At 44.4% G+C, this 12401-nt stretch overlaps 1 protein-coding gene across 1 annotated transcript; it reads left to right on the forward strand.

The window, feature by feature from the left end:
- Nucleotides 1-10761: 10761 nt before the first annotated feature.
- On the forward strand, nucleotides 10762-11499 carry LOC125541191 (RING-H2 finger protein ATL39-like). Its single transcript, XM_048704657.1, has one exon. It carries the CDS (start codon nucleotides 10879-10881, stop codon nucleotides 11407-11409), a length of 531 nt encoding a protein of 176 aa, XP_048560614.1. The 5' UTR covers nucleotides 10762-10878; the 3' UTR covers nucleotides 11410-11499.
- Nucleotides 11500-12401: the final 902 nt, after the last annotated feature.

Consider the following 12401-nt stretch of genomic DNA (forward strand, 5'->3'; position numbering starts at 1 on the left):
AACATAGGAGTACCAAGCTTCACTGGAACCTAGAACGCCACTTTACCTGAAGAAGAGCGCTGGATGATTCAAGTTCAAGTTCCAGGAAGGACGTTCATGCCAGTCACTGATCCCATAGAGTTTTATTTTGATGCACCAACTTGGAGTCTAGGAAAGAGCATGGCAGCTCACATCGCCATAGGACGCATTGGAGAAGTCTACTGCAATGATCTCAAGGATACTATCTACCAGATTTGTGGACGCCGAGATGAGCACTGGGAGATGATCAGCACCAGGAAGGATAGATCAATTGCAGCTTTTATCCAGGAATTAAACCAGCACATTCGACGTCACGAGAACCAGATGTGCGCCGACATGATAGATCTGAAGAAGGCTAAGACAAGAATCAAGGAACTGGAGGAAGAACTCAAGGCTACACGTGAAGATTATGAAGAGGAAATTGAAGTATTGGTGGACAAGAATGCCGACTTAACAATGAAGATCGAGATATTTATGGGAGGCCCTACACCAGTAGACGAAGATGAAGAACCCAAGGAGATTCGCCCGGAAGACTACATCATCATCGACGACACCGATTCGAATCCAGATGATAGCGATGATGACTATGTTGATGAAGGTGGAGCAGATATCATGGAGTCTGCAACCGAAGAATATTTCTAGTAGACCACCTCATCAGTAGTAGTAGTCCACCATGTAAATATAGTAATCCGAGCACTTTTGCGATAGCTAGATCGATTGTATGCCCTTGTTTGATTGAATGAAGTGAATTGTTTGCTTTTTCCTCATGTGCATATGGGTAGTGTTTTCTCTTTAGACCCCCTTTATTCTTACATCTCATCTTTTTTAAACCCTCAGATGCCTCCGAGACGTGACCCCGGATTTACCTTTCCACCGGAGCTCACCCAGTTGATCCAGCAGCAGAACACATTGATGCAATTGCTAGTCCAGAATCAGAATCAGGGGAACAACAACAACAACCCACCACCACCACCACCTGTTGATCACTTAGCCCATTTTCTTAGGCTGAATCCGCCAGTGTTTTCCAGTAGCACCGAGCCGATAGTAGCAGATGATTGTCTCTACAAGACAGCTAGAGAGTTGACCACAGCAGGATGCACATATGCGGAGAAGGTGAAGTTTGCCGCACATCAGCTTGAAGGACCCGCAGCATCATGGTGGGAGAATTTCACAGCCACTTTCCCTGTCGACACTATCACGTGGGACCAGTTTCAGCAGGCTTTTCGTACTGCCCATGTTTCAGCAGGAGCTATGGCCATGAAGAAGCGTGAGTTTCGTAACTTGCGCCAAGGAGGACGAACAGTTGGCCAGTATGTGGAGGACTTTAGTAAGTTAGCACGTTATGCCCCAGATGACGTCGCTACGGATGCAGCGAAGCAGGAGAAGTTTCTAGAAGGACTGAATGATGAGTTGAGCATGCAGTTGATGGTAGCAACCTTCAACAACTATCAGGAGTTGGTAGATCGTGCTCTTATGATTGAAGGCAAGCAGCAGCAAATTGAGAATCGTAAGAGGAAGTATGGACAAGGAAAGTACAATTCAGGAGCACAGCAGAAGCCACGTTTTACCCCTAGACCGGGTGGACATTTTCAGCATACCCATGGAGGAGGTAGCTCGCACAATCACAATGGCACTAGGAATGGTAATGGTAATGGAGGAAGCAACGGCCAGAATCGCACCAACCCATCAACCCCAGCCAAGAAGGACCTGAGCCAAGTCACTTGTTTTAAGTGTTCGAAGACCGGACATTATGCCAATGAATGTCCTGAATTACAAAATGGTAATAGCAATGGAAGCTCTGGGAAGAAGCCGAACCCTTTCAACAGGGGGCAGGTGAACCACGTTAGCGTGGAGGAGGTTGAAGCTCAGCCTGATGCAGTAATAGATAAGTTTTTGATTAAGTCATTTACCGCACTCGTTCTTTTTGATACTGGCGCATCGCATTCATACATCTCAAGGGGATTTGTGGATAAGTATAACCTGTCAACCCAAGCCCTTAGGTCACCCATGTTAGTAACCTCACCTGGAGCAGAGTATATGGCTAGTCGATGGTGTGATCGGTTACCATTAAGGATTGGTAACTATGTTTTTCCCTCAGACCTAATAGTATTGGAATCCCAAGGATTGGATGTGATATTAGGCATGGATTGGTTATCAAAGTATGAAGGGAATATTGAATGTGTTGGGGAACATAGTAATTTCAAAAATTTCCTACGCACACGCAAGATCATGGTGATGCAAAGCAACGAGAGGGGAGAGTGTTGTCTACGTACCCACGCAGACCGACTGCGGAAGCGTTGACGCAACATAGAGGAAGTAGTAGTACGTCTTCACGATCCAACCGATCAAGCACCGAAACTACGGCACCTCCGGGTTCGAGCACATGTTCAGCTCGATGACGATCCCCGGACTCCGATCCAGCAAAGTGTCGGGGAAGAGTTCCGTCAGCACGACGGCGTGGTGACGATCTTGATGTCCTACAGCAGCAGGGCTTCGCCTAAACTCCGCTACAGTATTATCGAGGACTATGGTGGCTGGGGGCACCGCACACGGCTAAGGAATAGATCACGTGGATCAACTTGTGTGTTTCTGGGGTGCCCTGCCTCTGTATATAAAGGACTAGAGGGGGGAGGCTGACCGGCCAAGGAAGGGCGCGCCAGGAGAGTCCTACTCCCTCTGGGAGTAGGATTCCCCCCCAATCCTAGTTGGAATAGGATTCCTTGAGGGGGGAAAGAGAGAGGGGGCCGGCCACCTCTCCTAGTCCTAATAGGACCAGGGGAAGGGGGAAGGCGCATAGCCACCTTGGTCTGCCCTTTTCTCCTTTCCACTAAAGCCCACTAAGACCCATATAGCTCCCGGGGGGTTCCGGTAACCTCCCCGGTAATCCGGTAAAATCCCGATTTCACCCGGAACACTTCCGATATCCAAACATAGGCTTCCAATATATCAATCTTTACGTCTCGACCATTTCGAGACTCCTCGTCATGTCCGTGATCACATCCGGGACTCCGAACAACCTTCAATACATAAAAATGCATAAACTCATAATATAACTGTTATCGTAACCTTAAGCGTGCGGACCCTACGGGTTCGAGAACAATGTAGACATGACCGAGACACGTCTCCGGTCAATAACCAATAGCGGGACCTGGATGCCCATATTGGCTCCTACATATTCTACGAAGATCTTTATCGGTCAGACCGCATAACAACATACGTTGTTCCCTTTGTCATCGGTATGTTACTTGCCCGAGATTCGATCGTCGGTATCCAATACCTAGTTCAATCTCGTTACCGGCAAGTCTCTTTACTCGTTCCGTAATACATCATCTCGCAACTAACTCATTAGTTGCAATGCTTGCAAGGCTTATGTGATGTCCATTACCGAGAGGGCCCAGAGATACCTCTCCGACAATCGGAGTGACAAATCCTAATCTCGAAATACGCCAACCCAACATGTACCTTTGGAGACACCTGTAGTACTCCTTTATAATCACCCAGTTACGTTGTGACGTTTGGCAGTACCCAAAGTGTTCCTCCGGTAAACGGGAGTTGCATAATCTCATAGTTATAGGAACATGTATAAGTCATGAAGAAAGCAATAGCAACATACTAAACGATCGGGTGCTAAGCTAATGGAATGGGTCATGTCAATCAGATCATTCAACTAATGATGTGACGTCGTTAATCAAATAACAACTCTTTGTTCATGGTTAGGAAACATAACCATCTTTGATTAACGAGCTAGTCAAGTAGAGGCATACTAGTGACACTCTGTTTGTCTATGTATTCACACATGTATTATGTTTCCGGTTAATACAATTCTAGCATGAATAATAAACATTTATCATGATATAAGGAAATAAATAATAACTTTATTATTGCCTCTAGGGCATATTTCCTTCAGAATGTGCTAGTAAATCAATTTTGCTTACCACCCCAGAAGGGAGAAGGATCAAGTATGTATCCCGACATGTGCCAAAGAGGACACAAGTAAATTGCTTAACAGGAGTTGTGCAGGAGGAAGTACCAGTGGTAAGGGATTTCCCTGAAGTATTTCCAGAAGAGTTGCCAGGCATGCCACCGGATAGAGATATTGAGTTTTTGATTGAGCTATTGCCAGGCACAGGGCCAATATCAAAGAGACCATATAGGATGCCAGCAAAGGATTTGGTGGAAATTAAGAAGCAGATTAAGGAGTTACTGGATAAAGGATATATTCGCCCAAGTTCTTCGCCTTGGGGATCGCCAGTACTTCTAGTGGAGAAGAAGGATGGATCGTTAAGGATGGTTGTCGATTATCGAGGATTGAATGAAGTAACGATCAAGAACAAGTACCCACTACCGATGATCAATGATCTGTTTGACGATTGCAAGGAGCTAAGGTATTTTCCAAGATCGATTTGCGATCGGGATACCACCAGTTGAAGATTTGAGAACAGGATATTCCTAAAACAGCTTTTACCACCAGGTATGGGCTGTACGAGTATATCATTATGTCATTTGGTCTGACTAACGCACCTGCATATTTTATGAACATGATGAACAAAGTGTTTATGGAGTTTTTGGATAAGTTCGCCGTGGTGTTCATTGATGATATTCTGGTTTAGTCGAAGAATGAATAGGAGCATAAGGGGCATTTGCGTTTGGTACTTGGAAAGCTTAGAGAACATCAACTATATGCCAAGTTTAGCAAATGTGAGTTTTGGTTGAAGGAAGTAGGATTTCTCGGACACGTTATATCTGGAGAAGGTATAGGAGTAGATCCCGCTAAAGTTGATACCGTGACCAAATGGGAAGCACCGACCACGGTTGGAGAGATACGGAGTTTTCTTGGACTCGCAGGATACTATCGGAGATTTATTGAGAATTTCTCAAAGATTGCGAAGCCTATGACTGAGTTGTTGAAGAAAGATACCAAGTTCAAATGGACTCAGGAATGTGAGGCTAGTTTCCAGGAGTTGAAGAAACGTTTGGTTACTTTACCAGTGTTGATTTTTCTAGATCAGACCAAAGATTATGAGGTGTATTGCGACGCTTCACGTCGAGGACTTGGAGCAGTGCTTATGCAGGAAGGGAGAGTTGTTTCATATGCCTCAAGACAACTGAAACCTCATGAGTTGAATTATGCTACGCATGATTTGGAGTTAGCAGCCGTAGTGCATGCATTGAAAACATGGAGACATTTCCTCATTGGAAATCATTGTGAGGTGTACACGGATCATAAGAGTTTGAAATACATTTTCACGCAGAAGGAGTTAAACCTCAGACAAAGGAGATGGTTGGAGCTCATCAAGGATTATGATATGAGATTGCATTATCATCCTGGAAAGGCTAATGTAGTAGCTGACGCATTAAGCTGTAAGAGCCACGTCAATACATTAATGACGGGAGGAATACCAAGGGAGTTAGCGGAAAATCTTCGTGAACTATGTTTGGAAATAGTTCCGAGAGGCTATGTAGCAGCACTGGAGATTCAGTCTACATTGATGGATAAAATCAGAGAAGCTCAAAGGACTGACAAGGAGATCGCTTCTATTAAGGAGAAACTTAGCAAAGGAAAGACTAAAGGATTTCGTGAGGATGAGCACGATACCCTATGGTTTGAAGACCGTGTTTATGTGCCCAATGACCCGGAGATCAGGAAGTTGATTCTGCAAGAGGCACACGATTCACCATATTCGATTCTCCCAGGAAATACCAAGATGTATTGGGATTTGAAAGACATTTTCTGGTGGACCGGAATGAAGAAGGATATTGCGGAGTACGTAGCAGTTTGTGATGTATGTCAGAGAGTAAAAGCAGAGCATCAGAAGCCAGCAGGATTGCTACAACCATTGCCGATACTCGAATGGAAGTGGGATAAATTAGGCATGGATTTTATCACGGGATTACCCAGGACTCATTCAGGCTATGACTCGATTTGGGTTGTAGTCGATCGATTGACGAAGGTAGCTCATTTCATCCCAGTAAAGACCACTTACACCGGTGCTAAGTTGGCAAAGATATACATGACCAGGATCGTATGTCTACATGGAGTTCCGAGGAGTATCGTATCAGATAGAGGAACCCAGTTTACCTCAAAGTTTTGGAAGCAGTTGCATGAAACTTTGGGTACCAGGCTAGAATTCAGTACAGCTTTTCATCCACAGACAGATGGACAGACCAAGAGAGTCAATCAGATTTTGGAGGATATGCTGAGAGCTTGTGTGCTAGATTATGGATCTAGTTGGGACGACAATTTGCCATATGCAGAGTTCTCTTACAACAACAGTTACCAAACCAGTTTAAAGATGGCCCCTTTCGAAGCTTTGTACGGAAGGAGGTGCAGGACACCGTTGTCGTGGGACGAAGTTGGAGATCGTCAGTTGTTTGGACCTGACTTGATTAAAGAGTCTGAACAGAAAGTGAAGTTGATTCGCGACAGGCTCAAGATAGCCCAGTCCAGACAAAAGAGTTATGCAGATTCTAAACGGAAGGAGACAGTTTACGAAGTTGGAGATAGAGCTTATCTTCGAGTAACACCACTTCGGGGAACAAAGCGTTTTGGGGTTAAATGAAAGTTAGCGCCACGATTTGTAGGACCATACCAATTTTTGGAGCGTATGGGAGAAGTGGCCTACAAGTTGGAATTGCCCGAAGGATTGTCAGGAGTTCATGATGTGTTCCACGTTTCCTAGTTGAAGAAATGTCATGCTGAGATGGCTGACATACCTTTGAGAGACATAGTGCCATTGAAAACAATTCAATTGGATAACGATTTAACCTATGAGGAGAAACCAGTTAAGATTCTCGAGTTTGCCAGCCGAGTCACTCGCAGCAAGGTTATCAAGTTTTGCAAAGTTCAGTGGAGCAACCACACTGAGGATGAAGCCACCTGAGAACGAGAGGAAGATTTGCTCAAGGACCACCCTCACCTATTTTCTAGCCAACCCGAATCTCGAGGGCGAGATTCATCTTAAGGGGGGTAGGTTTGTAACATCCCAAATTTTCAATTTGGAATGTTATACATTAGATCATAATTGCATATCATATTTTATTTACTTTTGGTTTTGATCCTAGAAATTCTACGCAACTCAAGGACCCACGGAGAGAGTTGGGGATTTCGTTATTATCATATTTGAGTTTTCTCAAATTTTGAGAATAGGATCATTTGATTTTATTTATTTTATCATTAATTATTTCTATTACAAAAATATGAGAGAGGGAATAAAATGACTTTCCCAAAATAAATAAATATTGAGGATTTAATAAAAAATCAAATAAGACTTTATTTCAGAGTTTTTCGTTATTTTATTTGAATTTAGGAAAAATGTGCGTTTTTCAAAATTGCATTTAGGCCCCAAATAAATGTTCACCTTGTGCGGCTTGATTTTAGAAACCCGCAAAAATTTATTTCGGAATTTTTGGAGTCCGTTTCGTATTTCTTTTTATTTTTCTTCTGCGCGAAATATAATATATAAAAAATCGCACCGACCTAACGGGCCGTGTCCGACCCGGACTCCTGGCCCGCTAGGCTATATAAGCCCGGGGGGGGGGGAGGCCCAGCCCCAGCCAAACCCTAGCCGCCCCCAGCGCCGCCGTCGCCGCACGCCGCCCGAGGTCCGCCGCCGCCTCGATTTCCGCACCGTTTTTTTATTTTATTTTTTGAAAAAACCGTTCGGTTTTTCCGTCGGTTTTTTATATAGTTCGGTTTTTTAAATAGATCGGTTTTCCGGTTTATTTAAATAGCGAGCGTTCGTCCGTTCGTTCGTTCTAGCGAACGTTCGTCGTTTTTTCTCGAATTTAATCCGTGATTTTTCTGATCGCGATTCCTGATCCGATTTTCTTTTTAGTATAACTTTTCGCTCATTTATCGGAATCAGGCGATTCAAGCTCCTGGAGTTTCGTCTCGAAACCCTCTATCCGTTTAACCAACTTAAACAAGTTTTTGCTACTGTAAAATTTGCCTTAGATCCAGATTAGTAGAATGAAGTTGTTTTCTTTTGCCGTTTGACTTTTGTTGCTTCGTTCGATTTGATTCTTTTTGCAAACCGGAGTTCTTAAGTTGAACCTTCTGATTAGATCTCTTATTTGAGTTTTACCTGTGCATTAGATGAGTACTTATTGTATGCTTGTTTGTTGTTTGCGATAGAATACCCGGAGTGCGCCGCTTGTTACTTCGAATCGCTAGGTTTCCTGGATCATCAGCAAGGCAAGTAACACTTTGATCATACCTCCTACTACCCAGTTTTATTGCATTAGATCAATCCTCAAACATTGCATGATTAGGATCTAATTAAATTATGGGATGGCAAGTAGTTGAGGTAGTACCTATTACCTGTTTATTATCAAACCTTTGGGAGTTACTTCTACGTTTGCTTATTATGCCATGCTATGCTAGTAGACGTGGATTGGATGAGTGATATCCATGACAGATGTGAGTATTGTTAATTAATGGTTTATCTAAGGTGGCAACTTAAACACACATCTGGGTGGATTGAGGCACCTGGGTATTCCAGGACTTGCCTGTTTTCTTTTGGACCGCCACCCAGGCTCAAAGGGATCATGAGACTATTCATACTAGAAACTTCCGTGTGCAGCCACAAGCTATTATGGGCTCTAGCATAGTTGACTAAGTCGTGCGAACTCTTATAGTGGTAGACTAGCAGATGTAGGGGATGTAGGTGGTACGGTCTACCCGATCGTAAGATGCTAGCGCTTCTGAAAGACTATGTCTCGGTCATCCGTCTTCTCAAACACCATGTAGTGCGAGAAACCAAACGGAGGCGATCGAGTCTTGTGGGGAAAAGTGCGCAAATCTTTGCAGAGTGTAATAAATTAATCATGGTTAGCCGTGTCCCCGGTTATGGACATCTTGAATATCTAGTACTTGGATTATCATGTGAATCTCAACATGTTACCCTAAATTAATTTTGTTGGGTTTTGTTAATGATGATGCTTAATTGGGATTGAGAATGCTGTCAACCATTCTCAATGTTTAACAACCACCATGATAGTAATTAAATTTATTCCTTTGAAGTTGGGAAAAATTGGCTTTACGCAAAACTATAACCATAGAGCTTTCCACCAGCCAAATATGCATATAGTATAGCTGTTTCATTCCATTATTCTCTGTGTGTTACCTTGCCAGCATATTCCATGTGCTGACCCGTTTCGGGCTGCAACGTTAATGCTGCAGACTTTTCAGACGACGATTAATGAGTTTTTAGGTCGTGGTTCTATACTCAGTGATGCCGTTGGAGTTGATGGACTCACTTATCTTCCAAGCCTTCCGCTGTTAACGTTATAGATGGCCTTAAGCCATATTTATTGTAATAAGTTCTCTCTTGAGACACTCGATGTAATAAGTGTGTGATTGCTACTCTGTTATAAATCCTCCGAGTACTATGTGGTGTCAGCATTACTGATTCAGGGATCACACCGGAGCACAGAGATCAGACTGTTTGAGGTCTGGTCGTTACACCCTATATAGTTGGAAGGAGGGAGTAGATAAACTGCATAGACAGATGTTTTTACGTCTAGTGAATTTTCTAAATAAGAATTGTCATGTAAAATAATTGAGTATAATTAGTAATATTAATCAGGTTCCGTATTCCACTCACGAACGAAACAGGCTACCCTATGGGTGAAGACAATAACCCAAACCCCATCCGGGGTGGGTGTCCATGGTTACAGGAACCCATGGGCTGGATTGCCATCTCTAAGATGATGGTGCTACCTGATGCCAACAGAGAGATTACCTTCCTGGCAATGCCGAACTGTACAGACGCATTGGAATCTGAGTTTGAAGCCTACCGTGAACATATTTGCTATTCAGCACACCCGATTATTATTCTTGAGTTGGACCGTGGGGTGGAAATTTTACATATTTCATCTAATGCTCATGTTTGGTCGTGGTATGTGAACATCATTAACGCGGGTGGAAGTTTTCATCAATGATGATAAAGAGATTAAGTTTGTAAATGTAGGAGGCAGAGCTAGCAGAATAAGTTTAGCCTTGAACTATCATCTTTTGTGAGAATTCATGCTACGGCCATGGTCTTGAAGCAGACTTTCGCCTCGCTTTGTACATAAAGCAAATCATCATATCCCAACATCATGTTCATGAATACAAGGCTCCACGAAGCCGACTACTCGGGGCGAAGAGGCTAAGAAAGTGGCATTCTGCCTGCAATATGCCTAATGCTTGATAAGCCCTCTATCTTCCTGCAAAAAATGAATTCCCTCTGGGCATGTTGTCAGAAAAAGAAAACAACGGAAAAACACTCCAGGATATATCCATAACTGCTACCTATTCCATTGACCTACTGCACAAATGAAGATTAACTAAACTAACCAGAGTTGCCAAATGTCATCATTTGGTTATGTCAGCGGCAAATGTCACCATTTGGTTATGTCAGTGGTTGAGAAACCTAGCTAGTTGTAATTGTTAACCTACGAGACGACTGTCTAACAGGATGAAAGGGCCATCCGAACAATTGCCATATATGGTTTGGATAAGAACAATGGCCATAAACAATGGAAAGCATGACATGAACCTAGATCACGAACGATTTTGATCTATTTGGATATTCCAGTGTACCGTGTTATGCATGACGCCATACAGAGATGATTACGATTGGCGACTAGTTATGTGACTAATCTAAAATTAGTTGCATAACTGCCGTCCTTGAAACGCTCAAAAAACTCGGAATATATTTTACTTCTAGCGTTGCGTATATACTAGCGACCAATTCCCTGCTCAGCCTCCAAGAATATAAGATACCAGCAATATAGCTCAAAGCTTGCAGACGAGCTAAGCTACCTTATAGTAGGTGACACGGCTAGAAACTAGCTAGAGCAGTTCGTCGACCGGCCATGTCGATATCCTCTAGCTCCAACAAGACGCTGCCCTACTCGGCGGACGGTGGCAGCTACAGCACCCACGACACGCTCGCCCTCCTCGTCATCGGCTTCAGCGTCACCGCCGTCTGCGTCTTCATAATCGCGCTGTTCGATTGCCTGTGCTGCCGCCCGCGCCGCGCCGGCGGCCGCAGGATCGTCTTCGTGGGCGCCCGGCCATTCTTGGTGCGTGCCGGCGGCGACGGTGGGCTGAGCCCCACGGCCGTGGCCGCGCTGCCGTCGTTCTTGTACCACAGAGGCTTGGCCGTCCGCGGCAACGGCGATTCGGACGGTCGTGGCGAAGGCAGCGGCGGTGGCCGCGGGTGGGCGCAGTGCGCGGTGTGCCTCAGTCTGGTGAAGGAAGGGGAGGTGGTGAGGCAGCTGCCGGCGTGCATGCACCTGTTCCATGTAGGCTGCGTCGACACCTGGTTGCACTCCCACTCCACTTGCCCTCTGTGCAGGGCCACGGTAGAGCCCCCTTCGAAAGACCAGGTGCCTCCTGTGTGATTACTGCGAGATTTGCAGAGTTTTCTGTGCTATGTAGCATGTATTTTTGTACATATCAGATGTAGAAATTGCTGTGCTGCGAGTGCGTACCAAGAATTCTGCACCAAACTAGTTTCACCTGTTATGTTCTCTACTTTTTCTCTGGATGTCGTTCATGCTTGAATGTAGTTTGGGGATGAAATGGTTGATCCAGTCTGATTGGCCCTGACATAAAAGTCCCTTATTGGTTCTTGAAATTGACTTGTAATAGAGAAATCATCTTCATAGTCAACGTGCTTTCGTTTATTCTAATCCTTTTTTTTTGCAAGAAATCTCGATTGAGGACAACACTATTGGTCTATCTCACCGGGGTTGGTGTTGACCGCAAATGCTACATGCCACCCGTGGCAGCATATAAGCGGCGGATAACCCATAGGCGATTGGGATTGGGATTGCGGCTTAGTTGGCGGTGTTTTCTTTTTGCGAAGATACATAAACACATTTGACTGGTTCTTGAGATTGACTTGTAATAGAGAAATCGTCTTCATAGTCAATGTGCTTTCTTTGGTTTTTCAAAAAATCCCGGCTGAGGCCTACCGTGTTGGTTGACCACTCCGGGGCTGGCACTGATCCAATAGGGATTAAACGGGCCTCGTCTTGCAGGAATTTGGAATTTTGCATTTTTTATTAGGATCACGTCGAAGACTTAGTAGAACTCACCCAATAATATTGTGTGCACACAACTACATTACGAGATCTTATCAATACAAAGAATGAAGAAATACCCTATAATAGTGTCTGCTGCCTGCCCACCATGATATTGCACATGATTCTTCGTGCAAATTTCAGAACACATAACCAGCCCTTGTAGCATGATGACTTGGGGCTTCCACGATCGACGTTGACCAAAGGAGGCATGAAGCCCTCCAACAAAGTTAGGACTTTTACCTTGGCCAAAAGCACCCTCCCGTTCCCCTATCTCGAGAGGGAGCCTTGGCCCAGTCCAAAATATC

The sequence above is a fragment of the Triticum urartu genome, chromosome 2 (genome assembly GCF_003073215.2).
Source record: "Triticum urartu cultivar G1812 chromosome 2, Tu2.1, whole genome shotgun sequence".
In the NCBI taxonomy this organism is placed as follows: domain Eukaryota; kingdom Viridiplantae; phylum Streptophyta; class Magnoliopsida; order Poales; family Poaceae; genus Triticum; species Triticum urartu.

Excerpts from the sequence above, each read along its gene's own strand:
- LOC125541191 (XM_048704657.1), top strand. The coding sequence starts at position 10,879 with ATGTCGATATCCTCTAGCTCCAACAAGACGCTGCCCTACTCGGCGGAC.